The 21,058-nt window shown below is 39.7% G+C and overlaps 1 protein-coding gene across 1 annotated transcript in view; it reads left to right on the top strand.

The window, feature by feature from the left end:
• Positions 1-15,287, top strand: part of RNF217 (ring finger protein 217) — a 70,633-nt gene extending 55,346 nt beyond the window's left edge. Inside the window, exons 5-6 of the mRNA XM_075414117.1 lie at positions 3,556-3,627; positions 5,748-15,287. Of these exons, the coding sequence (XP_075270232.1) occupies positions 3,556-3,627; positions 5,748-5,821 (146 nt within the window). The 3' untranslated portion in view covers positions 5,822-15,287. The remainder of the gene's footprint in view (positions 1-3,555; positions 3,628-5,747) is intronic.
• The last annotated feature ends 5,771 nt before the right edge of the window (positions 15,288-21,058 follow it).

The following is a 21,058-nucleotide window of genomic DNA, read 5'->3' as shown; positions in this document are numbered from 1 at the left end:
AGAAAATAAACTCAGAGCAGAAATGGTCTCTGAATTTGACATTTCTCTCCCTTCTTTAGCGTATTTTTGTAGAGAAACTCTGTCCTGTGACCAGTGTAGTAAGGTGAAATAGCTTTTATCGTTCAGTCCCAGCGGACTTAGTGATTTCATTCTCATAGGAATAATTTGGCTATGTTGCTGAAGGAAGACTGTTTGGTTGTAACTGGAGTTAGTGATCAATGGCACAGAAAGAAAAAACATGTTCAGCTGTCTTAAATGTACTTAAAATCCCAGTTAAGTACCACCTGAGTTCAGCTGGGTGAATTAAATTCTAAATCGATTGCTAAGTATTTCATGGATCCGCAGCAGAATGCAATGTGTGATGGTGCTATTAAAGCAAATGAATTTTTTTTCATGGTAAACAGCATTTCAAATATAATTCTGAAAGCAGCATATTTTCAGATCTTGACTGCATGTACTCTTGTCCCAAGACAGAGTGCAAGATTCACTTTATATATGCGTGGCTTTGAGGAAGGAAGCATGCATTTCTAGAATCCAACCTTCATTGGCAACTTAAATGACAGTTGGTCTGATTTGTAAGATGTCTTGTATATGTACTTGATAGGGCTCTTTAAGAACAGATGCAAACTTATATTGGAACTTAAATCTGCATAGATAGACTGGTTTGACTTGTAAGTAGATACTTTTAGTGGCTCTGTTGCTTAAACATGTAATGATATTTAAACTTGGAAGAGAAAATTTTTATTTCTCATATACTAGTGATTAAGCTTGTTTTCTAAAACTAGTATATTTTTTACATGGCAAAGAATTCTCCAAGAATTTACGGGAGTTTGTATATATTATCCTAAAAGCCACGACCAAATCCAAAGCTATGCAAGGGAATAATACTCACTTGTGTTTTCCTAGTGTTTCCTCATTTTGCAGAAAAACTTAATTTTCTATATCACAAATGATGCAGCCCATCTGAGGTACCTGCAAATACAGTTAATGTATTACTACAGATGTCTGAATCTTCATGCTAAGTAGCCAAGTAGTGAAATTGTCTACCATTGATTTGAGTAGAATTGTAAAAAGGCTTGTTCTAGTTACAACCATTTCTGTCTAAGCTATCCTTAAAAACTGGCTTTGAACGTTACCAAACTGGCCATCATAACCTACTGCTGAGTCTACCACATGGACTAATAACTCAAGATTTTATTCAACTCTGAGCCAAGTTGTACATGTGCTCTCTCTGCTCGCAGTCTCAAAGCTAACAGACATAGGACAGTGGATCTTTGGGAAGTTTAGTGCCTACAGTAAACATCCTTAGTCGCAGCAGCATTTCTTGGTACATCACAATTCCCTCTATGATTAAAAGCCTCGTACTCCTTCACACTACGACAAATGGTGTGTTTCACACTGGAATTGGATATGAAGTTATGCTCAATTCACATGTGTAAAATGGAGCATTTTATAATTGTTTCATACAGCGCTGATAAAAATGACTGGGGTAAAAAATACATTATCTGCTGCTTTGCAGTGACTGCTGCTGTTTGTACTCCTACCTGATGGGAACTTGTGCAAGACTTACCTCTTGTGAACTTGTTCCTTAATGTTAGTTTACAAAGGTAAAGAAAGATAAAGGTTTTAAATATGGTAGATATATAAGGAGAAAAGGTATTTTTTGTTTTGTTTTTAAAGTTTAAACTTTGGAAAGAATGCATTGATAACCAAAGGAAGATACTATCCCATGATGATGAAAGGTCATTTTATCCTATAAGACCTTGGAACTACACAACACTTAAAACCTCATATTCACAGGCGGAAGGAAAAAGACACTCATGCTTTATTTCAGCTCTGAGTTAGTTGGTCAAATGTAAGTAAACAAGTTCTTCAACTGACTAGCTTAGGAACCATTCTTTGTATCTGCAGAGAAATTAATTACTCCAGTCAAAAGCTAGCTTAGCCCTTTCTGCAGACTATTTCTGTCTACTTAGTCATCAGTTCAGTGGCTGAAGATTTTAATAATTTTGGTACTAAACGTCATAATTTTCTGTTTCCAGTTACACGGTTATTAGTAAAATAGAGAGTTCATACTTAAAACAGTATTTTATAAGCTTTACTTTGAAATTGTTAAAGGTTCTGGTACTGTAATGTTTTTAATTGCTCATTTTTGGACTCTTCCTGAGGTTTTTCCATCATTCTATATTCCTTCTCCTGTCTACGCTCGAATAACTTATTTGACAACCTCTGTGCGTATAGAATGCAGCACAGTGTAGTCCCAAGAAGGTCTACCATTAGGATGCCTAGCAACTAGAGTAATACCAATAATATTTGCCAATTTTTTTCTTCTAGGAATTATATTTTCCCACCCACAACGCTCCTATGAAATTTAAAAGCTATTAAAACAGAGCATGAAAAGGACCAGTTCATTTAACTGCTGTAAATATTTCCAAAATACCTCACTTTTTCCTTCAGGCCGCCCAAATTAGTGGCTCAGGTTATGGAGAGGTTTACATCATTATCGAATGAAGTAATCCACTTACTGAAATCTGATACAAGTGACTTGAGAGAGGGAAGGGCAGGCAAGAGAGAGGTAACAAACTTGCTTTTCCTCCCTTTCTAGAGGTGATCTTTCAAACACAGGATTAATTTAGAGAATTGCCTAATTTCAAACCCCTGATCAGGCTGCTGGTGCATCAGTGAAAATGCCTGCCCGGCTGTGTTTTCAGACAGCTGGGACAAGTGACAGCTTTGATCCAACTGCTCAGACAGCGCGGCCGAGGGGGTTCTGCCACTGAGTGGAAAGCATGCAACACAAGAAGGATAACTTGGATTCAAAGTTCAGTTTCAGCTTACGTGTTTCAGAAGGAACCCTGCCTTCCCTCCGTGCATTTCTACTGATCGTGAACTCAACAGAAACAATGAATATGAGCGTGCTTCAGTTGTTCTTAGTGTCTTATGCTCTAGCCCATGTGCTGCACAATGTCGCTGTCTTACTCGCATAAGAGCAGCAACACATGCTTCTAAATGCGGATCCAAAATAGACTTGGCTGTGGTTTGATTTAGACCTAAATCACAACTATACACAAGGACTTCACCATCGCCTTTTAAAGCGAGCAGAAGTGTATTTACAGGCAGTGGTCTCATTGCCTTGAGCTAACCTAAACTCTGCAAGATGCTGGTTTGCTTGGCATCTTTCCGGGGTGGTTGCTATACAGGAGGATTCCGGAGAAGCCAAATGACAGTAGCTTTATAGCTATCACGTTCCTTTTGATGCCTGAGGGATTTCAGACTGGAAACAGAAGTAAATGCAAGCTAACTATTAATGTACAAAATGAGCTGTGCTCGGAGACTTGTGGGTGAAGAGGGCAAAGAGGAATGTGTGCAGGGAGCTGGCTGAGCGGTGATAGCTCCTACCTGGATTTGTAGGATAAGTTTACGAATAGGAATCCTAGTAAAGTATTTAAAAAATGAACCAGCTTTTGGGAGTCTGATATCAAAATATTTAGGCATGGTTGGAAAGGGAAAAACAAAATGCCTACTCTGAATTGTTTAATAAATTTTGCATTTCAGCTGGAAAACTACTCATTACACCCCTAATACTGGTTCTGGGACTGGCATTGGGAGCCGTAGCTGTTGTAATAGGTAAGAGTTACATACATGAATGAGTCTTCTGATTTTGCAGTGACTTTCTGTACAACATCGCGGTATTTTTCTCAGAGGTGGACACAAAGTACAAATTTCTTAGATACTGTTTTAGCATAAAGCACATTTTTCTAAAAAAAAAATTCTCTAGAATGTTTTTTTCTTACTTGCATTTTATGCCTATTAACTTTTTTTCTCCCCAATTATTTGGTTGTTAAGGCTTTTCTGGACGAAAATCTTTAACTAGTATAGTTAAATAAAAAGGACAGAGTAATTTAAACATAGTGCTGTGAGCTGGCTGACTTGAACCATCCCGTTAATGACCCCAGTGGATCACAGTTCTAAGATCTTGGCCATGTGCATGACAAGATTTTTGGAGCACCTAGGCATAGTCCCAAGAGCCCTCCAACTTTGAAGATGCAACAACAACAAAGCAGCAAATTGGGATGAGTCAATCTCGATCTGATTCAGTGCATAGGCTGCCAAATTGGGTTCCATCACAAAAAGTGGTACTGTGAACTCATTTGATGTAGTGTCAAAGCTCTGTTAATATGATTCTATTAATATGGATGTAGTTATTTTAGCGAATCTTCTGTTTGCCTGGCTTCCTCCTCCCGCAGAAATGAAATAAGCCGTAACGATAAATGTATAATTTTGCTCGTGTAGGTGCATATCCACTATATATGTTGGCAGTAATATGTCAATCAGGGATCATGCTGCTCCACAGCTCTTCACCAAACTACTTACTCCGTTGAAAATTTGCAGTGTGTGCCCAGGCCTGAGGCATATTGGAATGCGGCACCTTTATTTTGATACAATAAAACCAAAATATACCAGGATAGTTACATCAATAAGATTGTACATAACCAGTCAGCATATAACCAACATACCATTATAGCTTTTCTAGACTACATCTGGGCAAGTAGGGAATATTGCTATTGATTTCAGTATTTAGGCTAAGAATATGTTATCACAGAATCACAGAATGGTAGGGGTTGGAAGGGACCTCTTTTCCCTGTATCAATTTTCTGAGTTAGAGATCTAAAATACTCTTTTCAGTGGCATTTTTATGCCAGAAATCTAAGCAATAAAGACTTATTAGTGCCAGTAAAGCTTATTGTGCTCCGCAGTCTGGTATAACCTATGCTGGAAAAGAACCACTCTTTTGCTTATGTTAAAAATTAAGAGGGTTTTGCTGTAATACAATGGTAATAACAGCAATGATACCCAGTATGCCATTGAAGTCCCATCCTAGGTATGGCCAGATAAGAGACAGTCAAGAACAGCACTATGAGCAGTTCCATAAACATTGATTGTTTATAGGAAAGTTTCGGTTTTGAAAAAAGCAGTATTTACTGCCAACACAACTGTTAAAGTAGTCTCAGTATCATAGCTGAAAACCATTTTACACCATTTATTGAGCAAAGCAACGATCTTGGTCACTGTAGTAGTCTTTTGTAGAGTGTTGTTACTGTAATGGTGCCTGAAAAGGAAATCTTTCACCATTTCAGTCAGCTGGTGGCAAGAGAAAGGGGGAGATGCTTCTCATTTGAGTTGGGGAGTGCCTCTTATGACAAACTATTTTTCACTTGAACAAATCTGATTTATTATTTTTTCCTTTTACAGCTTCCTTTCTCTCAAAAGACTTCATAATATAGTTCCCTGCTCAGGCAAGGATAAATGTTTGTGATTACTTCACAATAGATGAGCATGCTTGTAGAAATAAATAATATAAAAAAAAAAAAAGCTATAACATGCTGCCTCTATTGCGTGTGAAACTGGTTGAAAACTAGTTCAGGTAAATCAGCCTTGGGATTTAGATCTAAGGATTGCCAAAGTGCTTTTAAAAGTTTTAAGTTTGTATCTTATACAAAAACAGCATGGTTCAGGAATTAATTTGTCAGAGATGGGAGTAGGGTTAGCGGGAATTTGTTGTAAAGTAAACAAAGTGTAGCATAACTCATTACCAAAGAGGCTGTTGCAGGCTAATATTTTCTTGTCCAAATGTATTGTCTAAATTCTCTTGAGACATGGAAAGCTGCATCTGAGCGCTGTGTACACTGAAAGAACGCAATGCACGCACAAAGGTTTATGGTTTTCTTATTTTCTTGTTTTGGCAGGTTTATTTGTGTTTCCTATCTATTGCCTTTGTAAAAAGCAGAGGAAAAGGTCACGGACAGGTATGCCCTGGTAAAGACGGACCTTACTCACCTGAACTGAGCTGGTCCTGCAAGGGCTGCGCGCGCTTCATGTGCAGCAGAGCAATACAGCGCTGGTGACAGCGTCCAAGCCACCGCCCTGGGAGGAGGACGGGGGATCGCCCGCCATCTTCCTTCAGCCGAAAACACTACTGCAGACCAGAAAGCCTCTTTGCTCTGGTGCACTCCGAACAAGATGGGCCCCCCTGACTGCTGCTTTTTAAATGTTTTGGGTTTTGGTTTTTTTAATTGTTACTTTGGAGGGGTTTTTTGAGTCTAAGTTTCTGAACTAGACAATCAAAGCCTGTATTGTAGCCAGAACTCTTCTACCGATTTGGCCTGTGAAGAAAGCATTTAACTGCTAACATGTGCTCCATTTAACTTCAGTGTCAGCCTTTAAGGGGGAAATGCTTAGAAGTGTTTGGACTCTGACTGTATACTGAGCATACTACTTTTGGTATTAAAAACTACTTCTGTAAATAACTTCCATCACACAGCATTCTGTTCAGCATACCGAAACCCCGTCACATGCTAGAGCACGACAGCTGGTTGTCTTCCGAGTCCTCCTGCTAGTGGGCAAGAGTGGAGATGGCCACTGCCAAACTGCAGTGCCTCAGAGGGAAATATCCCTGGTATTGAACCTCCGTGATACTTACAAGTAGGCTGATAGGTTTCACTTGAGTATTTTATTTATGACAGTCCATTAATATTGATGGGGGGGGGGTGACAGTCTTGTTAGAAGAGTACAAGATTTTGAAACTTTCCCAGTAGAGAGAAAATTTGAAGGCTTTCGATAACAGGCCACTGGTATTTCATGTTCTGTCCCAAGATATTCCTGAAGCGTGATGCAGAACGCACAAGGAGATGTGTTGGCAGGGCAGCTGGAAACCTGCACGTCTGTTCTGACTTGGCATGTAATACACGTGCTACACACTAGTTCTGTGAAGACTGAGTGGATGAAATTTTATAACTGAAGTAGCATGTTTTGTTTGCTCATTTGTTTAAGTAGGCTGCATAAGTCTTAGAGCATCCACTCATGTCTCAGGATGAAAATCTGTGAATTTTAGGTAAGGGGAGGCGCCATAAATTCTTAGGAGACCATTTCATTCTCATTCTCTGCTTCCAGTGTTTCTCTTCGTGGCACGTCACAGAGCTGAAGAGAACAGCTATCCTTGCTCTGTTTTCCTGACTTCAGAGTACTGCTGTTTGCTACCAAACCTCTTTCTCAGCATATTGCCTCAAAAACAATGTAATTCAGTGTTAGGAATCAGCTAATGAGAATTTAGTCACTTTTAGTTATAATCCAAATTTATCATACAGGTATAATTTAAAAGAAAAAATACAATAAAATAAACTTGTCTAAGCAGAACACTGAAACAATAAAGAAAGGGACTGAATAAGAGAAATATCTGCTTTATACTTTAAAAATACAAGCTGATCTTAAAGGAAGATTGGATTTGTACTATGAAGGTACTTTTTCAGTGTGTGTTTGAAGATACATATATATATATGTGTGTGTGTATATATATGGGGAGAGGGGGAAGCAGGGAGATGGGCAATGTCCTAAAGAGTCTACAGACTTCAAAATTTAGGCCTGCAAATAGCATGTCATTGAGAAGATGTACTTTGCACCACTTCCTTTGAAAATTGTTATTAAATGTGAATCTAGTTGTAATTTTTAAGTAGATAGTATTCTGCCCCACCAAGGTAATGCTGTTAGAAGATACCCACTTTGACTTCAAAGCCTCAGTGAAAGAAACTGATGAGTTTTGTTTACCTGGAAACACAAATATCAGCTTACCGTAGTTGGCTAGTATGCTTGTTTTCTGTCAGCTTCTGGTTCTGTGTTTTTCCTGTTGAAACTGTGTACAAGCACACCATGGCAGTCAACAAGCACTTAATATTTCCATTTGAATTTAAGGGCATGTTGACCCCGTTGTCCTAACAGTAGAAACAGTACCTTTCTAAGATTTGCAAATTAAGCAGGGAAGCAGTGACATTTAGAAGTAAAGTTCAAAGCATACTGTCAATGCAAATCCACACATTAATTTGATTTCTTCTTCTGTGACGCATCAGTTTTCTATTTGTGTTCTGTCTGAGGTTAGAAGCTGCCTTAAAATCAGTCTTGTTTTTGAGTGTGTTTTCTGAGGCTATACATATCAGTTGTCTTTGGCTTACTCAGGGATTTTTATTCCTTTCTTTAAATGTCAAATAATGAAGATATTTTTGTATTATTTAGAAAAACCTTCAGACCTCAGAGAGTGAGATATATATAGAGGTAGATAGATTTGGGTTTACAATGCAGTCTGTAATATGGTGTCAAACTGTTCCACTTGAGAATATTTTAGTACTTGAGATTATCTGTAATTAACTATACGATAGATTAATTTCCTTTCTTTTCCAGGTTCTTTATAAATATGTGAGATATTCTTACAGTCTTTGTAGCTGTTTTCACACTGCTGTGTTTGCCATTTTCAGTTTCTGATGGGAGTTCACTAAGATCTGAAATTAAGATGCTAGAATAAAGAGCATAAAAAGGAAGATATTAGATCTGCACTTATTTATATTCAGAAAGCATGTCATTGTGGGTGGAGGAAAGGAACACACATTTCAGCTCCTACATTATCATTTCATCTAGGCCATTCTGATTTCATGAAATGGATTAAATCAAAGGGAAATGATTCTTCATTTTCTACACATAGCAAAATGAGGCGTCTGACATTGTAAAGATGAGTGTCTAATCTTGCTTTCTCTGTAGAAAAAAATAGGTATGACAATAATTGCTTTTACTTTCCTGTAGAACGGGAAAAAACTGCGAGAGCCAGGCAGAATAGGGATATGGAGGTCGTCTTCCATCCATATAAAAATATTGCCCTTTGAATAGTGCACAGACACAGTTTTTCATCAATATTATGTAACCAGCTGAAATATGAAAAGTAGTTTAGTACAAAACTTCAATAAAATGTTAGCTTTTAAACAGTTCTTCTCATATGATAGGAAATCTTATATACATCAAAGTCACATAATTTTTTTTTTTACAAGCGTTAATTTATCAGTTTGAAAGAAAGGGAATGAACTTGGTACGGAGATTCAAGGATGTTTTCCTTTCATTATGTAAATGTGTTTTGGTCTTTAACTGTACTTTAAAGAAATCATCAGACTGTTCTGCTCCATCTTTATTAGCAGAAAACTTCATCAGGCAGCTGAATTAACCTGCTAAGGCAGATTTCATGTTACTGTACACTCATCGTCGGGATTGCTTTCACCGCATTTAATATTTAAGATTATTTATCCTTGTGTGAAGTTCTTGCTCACCGATAATCTGTATCCAGACTAGGAAATGCTTAAATCCATCCTACTGTCGCCTTCTATTTCTAGCTTGCCTGGAAATGGATTTCCCTCCTTGCAGGGGTGCAGTCAGGGCTGGTGCCCTCCTGGCAGCGCCGTGCTGTGCCGTGTGTGCCCAGCCCTGCTCCCACTGGTGGCTGCTTTCCCTTTCTCCACTAAGGGTAATTAGTTGCGTTTCATTAATTGGGTCAAGTTTCAGGGCTGCTCAGCCATCAGTGGCAGGACGATTCTGACTGCTGCCACCCCTCAGAACATAGGTGTATTTGCAGAGCTTATCCAGGAGTTCTGACTGGAAAATGACTGTGCTTTTCCTTGTGTCGGTCTATTAGCCTGTGAGTGTAGTGTAAGAAGTTGAGTAGGAATACAAGCGAGAGGCAGAAATGCGATTCTGAGCAGCCTCGTGCTGTAGCTGGCCCATCAGTTTTAGTTCTGTACAAAAAAGTCTGTTAGACTTCAGTTCTCACCACCTCTATAATGAACAGCATATTCGTATCTTTCAAATGTCATTAAGATACAGTGCACTTTGAGTGATCTGTTACCTTCCTCTGGGGCAGTGCAAATGTGTAAGGAAGGGAGCATTTTGTGTTTGGTTTTGATGTTACTAGTGCTGACTTGAGAACTCTTTCTGTATGATAGGAGGATTTTTTATTTACATCTGTTGGTTCTGAAAGTCTGATGAACGTGAAGTTTTACTTCATTAAAAATAGTAATTTGCAGAGACTATTGCCAATTTAACTAGAAGGCATTTTGGATCGCTATCAGATATTCCTTTTAGCCAAGGGGCTTTCTGCTCTTCTGAAGACTGCCATAGCTTGTGTGATGTTAAATCTGTGGGCAGGGCAGTAACTCTGTCAGAGGATACAAATTCTCCAGTGATTGAATGGTTTCTCTTGCCAGTTAGATCTGAGAAACTGTTTCGTATTCAATGGCCAAATAATTTGCCATGCAGACTCAGATTTATTTTTTTTTTTTAAGTTTAGTTGTAGTGGTTTGTTTCTTGAGCAAACCTTGCATCATTTGTAATTCTTGGTATGGTAATTGTCTAGGTAGAAGTTGTGGATGAGAACCATGGACTGCTGTTACTTTTATAATCAATGTTAGAGCTCTGATTTGCTGATGGGAAGAATCCTACCTGAGGAAACTATTAGAGACGTAATTTCTTTGTTTCTTTTAATTTTGCAGCCTTGTAGTTGCAACAGGTCAGCTCCATTCCTGACGTCAATCATAGCCCCATTAAACCAGAGAAGTTGTACCCATTGTTATTCTAGCACAGAATTTGGCCCCAAATACTTTGATAGAAATGTCTGGAAGCTTGTTGACAGCCACTGTGCAGCAACTTGAAAAATCTGTTTCACTTCTGAAGTGCGAACTACTCTGGAGCCGGTCCCCTCCCTCGCAGAATGATACTAGTGCTGTTTAATACATGCAGGAGAGAGCAGGGAGTAGGGAAGAATTTCCAAGCGACATTCTTACTAAAGCAATTTGTCAGGGGAAGGAGTACTAGCTTTTAGTGTAATAGAGACCTTTGTAATGCTTTGAGTCACTAATAAAGTTAGAAACAACATCCATAAACAGTGTTAAATAACATATCTTAAAATTCTGGTTTCTTCTGTGTAACAGATACTAGCACAGTGTAAGAATTGGAGTTACAGCCGTTCAATATTTTTCGGACTTAACACATAAACTTGAAAAAAAGGGCACACAACACTTAAAAAGTTACGTTGCTGATACATTTCGTGGCTTGTCTTGCGACTGATAAATGAAGAACCAGCTGAGCCTGGATTCAATTGCAAGACGAGCAGTGTTTTCACTTAAGTACTGCTCAAGCTATAACACACCACCTCCAAACTTTCTTCTTTAATAAAACTAACAAATGCAGCTTGTTGCAGTTACACAGGTCTGTGGCTTCCTGGCTGATTCTTCCACATCGTTCTGTGCGTAGGGGCTCAGGATCTGTACGTTCTCTCTCCGGTAAAGAATGGAGTGCTCATGGTAGGCAGTTAATCGCTGATGCTCCTCAAAGCCTGATGGTGAAATACCATAAGGTAGGGAAATAAAAACTGATCTCAGAGTGCATGCTCTGATTTCAAAGGTAAAAACGTGTAACAAGCTTTAATTACTTAGGCCCTAGTAAAAAATGAATGCATAAATTTCTAAGCATAATTTCAGCTATTTATTTCTAAATGTATCGGCTTAAAAAAACCCAAAATAGTAGTTATAACAGCAATTAGTTTATTTTAAAAAGCATATTGCACAAAAGAAAATCTTTTTGGAGCTTCTTTGGCTTATCAAAACTTGAAAAATTAATCTGAAGTGTTTTGGATGGATCAAAGTCAGAAGAGGAGAAATTTATTATGTAAAACTATTCTATATTTTTAACATAAACATGGATTTTGCACATACCTGCTTAAACACAGTTGCACGCTAACCCCATTCAATGTTTATCTTGTTGAAAACCTGTCAGGCTGAAAACAGTATTGTTGAAATTTTAATCTGCTGTCACTGAGTATGTTGTTACTAATACAATGCCACATGTACCTCATTTTTAGAAGGAAAATCTGCCTACAGAATCCAAGCAAGGTGTTCAGGTATTTTTAAGCCTGTCCTGTAAAAGTGCCGATGCAGTCAAACGCTTTCATGCCTTATGCAAGCTCTGAGTAAGCAGATGGATTCAGTCTTCAGTCATGGACTGTATTTTTGCATGAAAAATGTGCTCTTAAGAGTTCTTCATATCAATTTGCATTCTGCTTCATGTCCAGAAATTGCAAGGACAGGGATAGATTTAAATTTCACTGTGTTTACCATCTCACAATAAAATGTTTACCATATTTCCATTTGTTACACACTATTTCCAATGCTTTCCTTTCCCTTCCAAATTTCATAATTTGTAACTGACTTGTGAAAATGGCTGAGGATTAAATTGGACCTGGAAAATGTGATCTCATAAGAAGTCGCTTCAGTAATGCTTTGCTGAGCTATACCAGCAAAAGATCATTTGTTGTATTTAAATTACTTGAAAGCAAAATGCTGAAATGTGTTTTTCTTCAGGGCTTTTCATTTTGCATTTTTTTAAACTTAAAACACCACAGTCTTTTTTGTTACGTCTGAGTCCAAATAACTTTTTTAAGGTATTTGTTAATTCTTTTGACTGTGGTAGAGATGAGAATAATAGGTGCTGAGAAAAAGAAAACATGATCTCTGTTTCTCAGGAGGTTGTCCAAGCTGAACTTCTTAATTCCATGACAGTTCAGTGAGAAATTTTCCCCTGTCCCCATCTCTTTTATGTATTTTAAGTTGAGTTCCCTTTAAAGTAGGGTTAATCGGAATGGCGGGAGGTGAGGGTAGCGAGATGAGAGACCGCATCCTGTTGAGTGTACAGGCTTCTGGCACTAGAGTGCTGGCCAAAACACTGGATTCATGAAGAGAAAGCGATTTCTAACTCCATGTTTGGGCTATAAACAAACATGATGCATCAGTGACCAGAACCTTCTGTAAGTGTATTTATTTGACTAAGAAGTTATAAAAACTGGAGGTCAGCAATACCCATGTAATCAACGCTTGAGTTCCAGTATTCAGTGTGTTTTGTGTAATGAGGAATTCTAAATGTGTAAGTGCCTTATTGCTTGAAACAAATGAAAGGTGTTTCTTCCCCTGCATAGAGCAAGGTGGGAATTTGTGTTACGTGGACGCCTACAGACAGACATGTTAAGCCAAAGTAACCAATACTTGCTTGCTCAGAAAGTTGAAAAATGTTATGTTAGTGAAGAAGTTATCTTTTTGTGAATTACAAAAGTAATCTGGCATGCCTATTTTAGTTCTGATGATCTTGATCTTTGAACTTGCTGTTCACCCCCCTCTCCTATCTCCCTAAAGAATTCTGCAGAAATGCATCTTGTATGTGTTGTCAGCATGAGTGTGGTCTTCTAGCATAACCAGCTAGGAGTTTTCAACCTTAAAGAAATGCAGCTTTTTGGAGAAGAACATTCAGCTGAGTTAGGTTAGACCACAGCCTGTGGTACGTGTACCTTCCACCTCCTGCGCTCAGCCGGGCCTTGTTCACACTCGTTGAAGAGGATGGAAGTGCTGAGGAGCACTGTGCATGGAGATGCGCTTCTAGCTAGGCTGGGACATAGAGTGGTTTAACTTCATCTAACACATCCTGTTAATATAAGTAGGTAATTCCTCTGGGGTGGGTATCTCGATGGACTAAACCATCAAACAAGCCTGGAGCAGCTCTGGGATCTCTGCCCAGCCCTTCATTGCACGGTGGGAGGTATGGTCTGAAAAAGTGGTATTCGTTTTACCATCTTCAGATAGCTTCAAAGTGGATACTGTAGGGTTCATTTTTTATTTCTGGAATTGTTTCCTTTCCCAGAAGACAGTGGAATTTTACCTGTTATGTTCTAGATTTTTCTAAAGGACCTGTTTTTTCTTGCTAACATTCCTCCTGCTTTTGTCCATCTATTGGAAGTCAGGTGCCAAGAATAAGCTACTTTTCTAAAATTATCTTGAATTATAGGAACTTACATTAGAAATTATCTCTTACAAATATTGAAGTTATAAAAAGGTAATTATCAGAAGGAAATTAGTATGGGGGGTAAGATGAAAAACTATGCTTAGAAGGTCTATTTATTGTAGATTTATGATCACAAAAAGATTTTACTATGTTCATTTTCCTCCACTAAGAATTTGTGAAGGAAGGAAGGAAGGAAAAGCAGAAATTCAGATAAGAAGAGTATCTCTTGGAACCTGTTCTTCTGAAATTCCTGAGTGTTTCAGAACTGTAGGAGAGGCTTTATTTTTTTTTTCCCCTGGAGTTCTTAGTAATATAGCTGTCACTTGCAGTGTTATTTCTTCATGAAGCATCACACACGAGTGTTTAATCAGGATTCAGCTAGCATATATTACGTTTTTCATGATAGGGAATTTGATTTAGAGTCATACTGCAATAAAATTATAAGTGAATTATCACTTCTACAGATATCTTAATAACTTCTATTTCAGTATTACCTCCAGTTTTTAGGCATTAACTAAGTCATTCTATAACCCATTGAATAGGAGGCACCATGTGTCAAAATATTTCTTCAACCTTATGAGTTACTGTTTATTTTAAAAAGTTATTTCCTTAAATGAAATTCTTCTCTCGTACAACCAGCAGGCACAGAGCCAAAGTGCTGATAAGGTTTTTCCATTATCCTTCTCTTGCATTTAGCTGATAACTGTATTTTTTGTTGCATAGTATTGCAACAATGGCCTTCATGCTGTAATAACTCAACGAAAATATTCGGTAGTCTTGGGCAATATTTTACAAATAATCCATTTTCAGGTTGGTATGTTAAATGTATACCACTAGTCACTGTTGAGCGTGCTACCTTTGTGGCTGCTTTAAAGGATGATTTCTTGCTGCCCTCTTCAGAGTGCCTTTTACTTTAGGAGGTCTAGAGACGGTTCACTGAAGTCTTCTGTTGAATCTACCATAGTAATGTCTGATTTTTAAACTTGTCCTGATGAATGTGTAACTGAAATCCTGTTCTTTAAAAAGCTATAGTAGACACAGGTTGTATATGCACATGTACATGCATGGATACAAGGGACAGTGTTCTGCCAATGTTTGTCCTGCTGGACAGGACCTTTTGAAAGTAGGTGAATTTTTTAAGAGTTTTATTTTCAAAATGTTACCTCACTAGTATTTCAGTAGTAGGTATGTCTCTGTACTGCTTCACTCTGCTAAAACAATCACAGTCATGGTAGGCAGTTTAATTTAAAAGACTCTGCGATGAATCTGGTGTCCATATTGAGAGAGAAGTTCGTAAGCCAAAACTTACGGTACTTCCTTTCCTTTCAAGGCATTCCTTTTGCTTACACTGATATTCCAAGCCCCTGTTAATCAACAAACTGAAAAAGTGCTTCCCTGTGATGAAATGGAAGAATGTAAAGTAGCATCTGAATGCGCTCCACCTGTCTTAAAATCAATATTCAGAAATAGGGTGGGCTTGTGTATTTAATGAGTTGTGGGAAGGCGTCATTGTAGAGGTCGTTCACTTGCACACATGGGGTTTTACAATGTCATCCAGTAATGTCTACCTAATAAAGTTTTGAAAAAGAAAAGTAAAAGTTGTCTGAATGTTTACCTCTTTCTTTAAACAATTGTTTGCATTAATGATAGTTGACCAGCTCCAAGGAGTCTTGCTTAAAGCTATAATCTCTTTTATGATTCTTACATAATCCTAAAAAAATCCCACCCACTGTTTTAAGCTTCCAAATCTTTGTGTTCACAAACACTGTTACAGTCACTTCAGTCTTTAACTGCTTTAACACTGAAAACTAAAACGGAGGTAAAAAAGCAGTTTACTATGATGAATAATGTTATGTGAAATACTCCCTGCCATGTGGTGTCATCTCTGGGCTACTGCTTTCATTTTTAAAAACACCTTAATATGCAACACACTTTTACCTTCTCGTGAAATGTTAAAACGTTAGCTTAAAATAACCCAATACAAAATGAGGACAAAATGCTCTGGAATCCAGTTTTCTCATTCCCATGTAGAGCTCCATCTCTTTCAAAGATGGCTTTTAGAGAAAGCAGTCTGTAGCTGTAAACTTGGAATATGTAATCGGTAAATCGAACCGGGTGCCTCTCTTCTCTGGAGAGGAATTGTTTTCAGTTTCCACACTTTGTGAACTGACAGTATTGATGAAATGTTTTGTCTGATGTGTTGGGGGTTTTTAGACACTATTATGAAATTGTATTTGCACGTTCATGCACAGGCAGACAAGGAAGCACACTTGCCTACAGCTTGGTTCTGTAGGAAATAAAGCTGAAAAACAATTGATGGTGGTGAAATACATAGCAAAAGTCTTGAGGCCTGTGCTAGGTGCCTCTGGCTAAGGACAAGCCTTCTGGCCCTCTCCCCAGCCCTCTCCAAAACAGTCAAGATTTGCAACCAAATGTCATGGGCATGGTACCAGAGGTTCCTTATCTGCAGGAACTCTAGCATGCAGTGTGCAGCAGTGGAAGGATGGTCAGGAGGCTGAGGAAATCGATATCCCGAGAGCTGAAACTGAAGTTAAAGGCAAACTTCTCACTTGCAATCTCCAGCTGTTTGACAAAAGACAGAAAAGCAGATTCTAATTACAAACATGGTATTTCTTTAAGTAAAAAGGACTAATGTGCTCCACAGAGATTACAGGTATGCAACTGTAATTTTCAGACACTTCCCGTCAGATGACTGATGTGCTTTTGCGGGTGCTTGAAATAGTGATTATAGGAGATGAAGATAAGGGTTTTCCCTAAATCATTAATGCATTTATGACTGCTTATAAGAAATTACATTTAACCATTAATAATTAAAACAAATTAACATTCCAAAGATTTTGGATGAATGCTTGAATTTTTCATGTATTTGTTCAGTAGTTTGTCTTCAGCAGCAAAAAGAGGCAGTGGCTTGTTGGAATGTGGGCTATGTGAAATACCGGCGCGTGAGAACAGAATTAGAATTAGCAGCCACATGGGTAAAGGTATGACGCTTTGGAAAAGTCGACGTGGCTTTTATGAGCGAGTCTTGCCTTACCAACCACAACGTTTATTTGGCAGGTCAGCAAGTCATCTTGTTGACATAGTCTATTTGAATTTCTAGAAATCTTTCTTTGAGTCCTGTATTAATAGCCTCAAACGAAAGCAGGTAGACGTGGGCTGAGAAAGAGGATCTCACACAGACAATGTGGACGTCGTATGGTCAGAAGTTAGAGCACAGTTGGAGTAAACAGCTTTTGTGGTGAAGGGAGGATGTCAGTTGAACTCTGCAGAGATCTGTGCTTGGACTTTGCACTTGAGCATATTTCCAGACAATGCGGAGAAAAAGGTAGGTGATGGGGGTATCAAACGATGCTTGAGATGGAGAGTTACCCAGGACAGTAAAGATGAGAGCTAGTAAACATGATTAAATGAATGCTTTTTGGACAATAAACAAGAAAATAGAGGAAGGCTCTTCTGCATGGGAATGATAATGACTGATAGGTAATGGTTATAACGATTGTAACAAAGGTCTCTACATTCGAGTGGTGCAGAAAAGACAGTGTTCCTTCTCCGAAGGCGTGATGAACCAGGGAGCATCAAATGAGGCTAGCGGGAGCTGCAGCAAACAAGGGAAATCTTTGTGCAAACAGTGGAAGACTGATGCAAACTCCTGCCAAAGAGTATTGTAGATGACGAGGGATGAATTGGAAACTGGAGCTGTTTATAGGAGAGAAATTTGTGTCAAGTCACTAGATGTGCGGATACCCTGTCTATCTGGTTGGAGGGCTGGACAGTAGATGATGGTAGTATTTGTTTGCCGGATCTTGCATCTGTCCTCAGGTATCTGGCTTTGGTGACTGTCAGAGGTCAGATACTGGGCTCCCTGGGGCGTTATTCTGACCCATTATTTCTAGGTCCCCCTCTTTTCATATTGAAAGTCATTATGTAGGGAGAATGTCACAGCAGATCCCAGCAGCGATCCATGGGGGAGGGTGGGGAGATGGCCTCTCCTATCCTCCTTGGTTCTGGAAAACACCACCCTGCTTCTCCTCGGGTACAGATGCTGAGTGGTAAGGTACAGATTTGCAAAGCTGAGAAGTGGTGAAAGCCTGTCCACTCTGTTGCATGCTGTTCTCGCTGTCGCCTGATTTTGTTCCGCCTGATCTGAGCAATGTTCTTGCCTAAACCTGATTTCCACTCAGCTTGTCCCCTTGCCCTCCTTTGGATGCATTCCCATCACCACAGCCTTTCCCCAGGCTGGTTTTGTCCTCTTCCTCAACACTTCCCCGGCTGGAGTACTGAGATGGCCTGAAGCTGAGCTTTGGTCTTGCTGCCCTGTAAGAGCGATGGACACATCCACCTCCATGTTGTGTGCTGGCCCAGACTTCGCTTCCTTGACCAACTTGGAAATAAATAAATGATATTGCTTCTTTCCAGAAACCTGTATTTCTTAACAAGACAGCTGCGGCTCTAGGTGCCTGCTGCCCGCTTTTGTCCTCCTTCTGTCTAATCAATGCCGCTTTATTTTTGAAATGAAAGTTTCTATTTGGTTCTCTTCCATGCTAAAAATATGCTGGACGGTCTCCCGCGTCCTAGCAGAGAGGAGGAAAAGCGCAGTAAATCAGAATAAAATGATAAAGCCAGTGAAATGAAAAGCAGCGTTGTGTGGTGGAACAGGACGCTGCCGGAGCTTCCCCTGCTCGTAACTGTACGCTCGGACGCATTCCGTGATTTTTAGTTGTGGGGTAAAGTGTTGCACCCATATAACTTGTTTTGGGTGGGATTTTTTGCTTTGGGTTTGGTTTTCGGGGGGTTTTGTTGGTTTTTAAGGAATCCCGTTGGTTGCCGAGGGATTCCTCATGCAGCAGGCGCTGAGGAACGACGACATCATCACAGCCTCCTCCCGCAGGGCCCGGCATGCAGCCGAGGCCGGCCCTGCAGGGCTCCCAGCGGCGGGGGAAGTCTCGTTCCTTCCCCGGGGCAGGGCCAGGGCCAGGCAGGGGCAGCCAGCGGGGCTGGGGCAGCTGCCTCGGGTGCTGCCGCCGTGGCCGAGGGGAGCTGTCTGGCTTCCATAAGGTGGACAAGTCCGAGCTAATAACGAACGGTCAGTGGCAAACCTGTGCCCAGCCGAGCCAGCGTTAGTCCAGCAGGGCTTTCCAGTGCCGCCGTCCATGTGTCGGAGCTTCAGGGCCTGCTGTTGCCTTTTTCTCGCATTCCTTTACAACAAGCACTTTGTGTCGCCACGTTATGACATCATCTTTAAAAGCAGGTTACTTGGGCAACATACAGCCTCCATTTAACTATCATTTATTAATTCACTGTAGTGCTGAATTAGCTATTTTATGGCTTCAGACCTGAGAAACGAGTTGCAGTGTTGTCACCTTTCCTGTAGCGGTGAAAGGAGAGAAGCGAGAGAAAGACTGGCTTCTCACTCACAAACGAGCGTTCGAGTAAACGCGGCTGTCAGAATTATACTCCTTAAAAACCAGCCTGTGTGGGGACCCCACGCCAGCGCCACCGGGGGAGGACGGAGCAGGGGTCTCTGCCAAGGCCGTTGGTCCGGCTGGCAGCCCGGCAGACGAGGAGTGCTCGGAGCAGGGCGGCTGGGTGCGAGCTGCCCTAATTCCCTCGGTTGTGGCATTTTCCCCAGCTCCTCGAGGGGTGACGTGGGGTCTGTGCTGGGGGACGCGGCAGGTCCCAGAGCGCTGGGTGCAGAGTGCCTGCTCCCCCTGAGCGGTGGCCCCGGCTGAGCCCCAGCAGAGCTCTGCGCAGCCCCGGCTTGCTCCTGGAACAAGGTGTCGGGCTGCAGAACCAGAGCGTGGGACCAGCTCCCATCAGCGTGTGTGGAGGTGGCATGTTGCCAAGTATTGTGATTTGGACTGTCATCTCTGCAGAGCACTACACAGACATGAAAACAAGTGCGTCCTTCAGCACAGAGTGTCTCTCCCTGCTGCCAAGTTAGCTAACAGCTATTTCCTAAGCTGTGACACACGGGTTTTAGAACAACGCATTCACATGGTGCAGTTTATGGTGCACATGCATGATCATGTTACTATGGTGTGAAAGCTTTTGTTCTCTTACAGTTTTTAATATATATAATATGTAACAATAATTTATATATTGTAATAATATATATAATTGTGTTGTATATATTCATAGATAGGTAGATAAGAACAGCAAACCAATAGCATTAATCATTCCTTGCTGGTTTGTCACGTTACTGAACAAATGAATTCCGGTGAAATAATTTTAACTGCTGCCTGTTTCCTTGTCTATGTACATTTCTAGGGTATTATTATCATTATTATTATTATTATTATTATTTTACTAATTTTCTAATCTCAGTGGCATTCTTTGGCACTGAATTATCTACATTCCTATGTGGAAATGTATTTCTTTGTTTAATAGTTGCCTTTGTGTATAATTATCCACCACCTTTAAGATAAGAACAAGGAACTGGGAGACTGTTGTGGGTGTGAATGTGTATATTGAAAAATGAAACGAAAACGAAGAAAAGGCTTCAAAGTTGTAAAGATGGCGGCAACAGAAGATTAGAAAGAAAGGAAAATGACTGTTGTGAAGGCACATCCAATGTGAATTTTATGTTGTTGTTTAGGTTAGAGCCTGACCACATTAGACTGATGCACCTGAAAACCTTAGGTTTTGACCTGGTCTTTCCTGGCTATGGAGACTATTTCTTCAAGCATCAAGTCCGAATATATCAAGAATCTCCAGGAAAAATTTGCTGGAACTGGAATTTTCTAATTCCTTTGTGATGCTCTGTGTGTCACCAGCCAAAGAATTGATAGAGAAGGATATCAAAGAAAAACTGCTAATAAAAATAAATTATATTGCTTCCCATTTTTTATTAAATAAAAATAGATTTTTCTTTAGTTTTAAATTTTAAAAAATGTGACATTTATACAACAAGTGAGAAATTACTTAACTTTCAATAAATCAGCACTGTTGCGCAGGCTAAAAAAAGTCATGGAGCTTCAACCGTGGATTGTTTCTGAAACAGCACAAATGGTTCAAAATCGCCAGATAACTTTCTCAGTCATTTGAATTTATTCATAGTAAATAACTCCATTGATTAGGTTTATTCTGTAAATGCTCTAGCCTTAAATGTTTCAGCATTATGTTGGTTTGGGTTTTTTTAAAACAGAAAGAAGCTGCTTTAAAAGGATGCTGTCAAATTCTAAGAACCTATTAAAATAGTTTCAAGTTACTGCTCTTCCACTAAGCTTAACTGTGAGTGTTTATCATTTTACCTAGGTCAGAAGAAGGAACTTTTGGATGAATAAGGCTTTGATCTGCAAAGATACGTGAGCAGTTGGGCTACCTGTGATGTTGTGCTCTGTATCTGTGT

The sequence above is a fragment of the Opisthocomus hoazin genome, chromosome 2 (assembly GCF_030867145.1).
Source record: "Opisthocomus hoazin isolate bOpiHoa1 chromosome 2, bOpiHoa1.hap1, whole genome shotgun sequence".
Lineage (NCBI taxonomy): Eukaryota > Metazoa > Chordata > Aves > Opisthocomiformes > Opisthocomidae > Opisthocomus > Opisthocomus hoazin.
The sequence above is the reverse complement of the archived record's forward strand: the minus strand, read 5'-3'. Positions and strand labels throughout refer to the sequence as shown.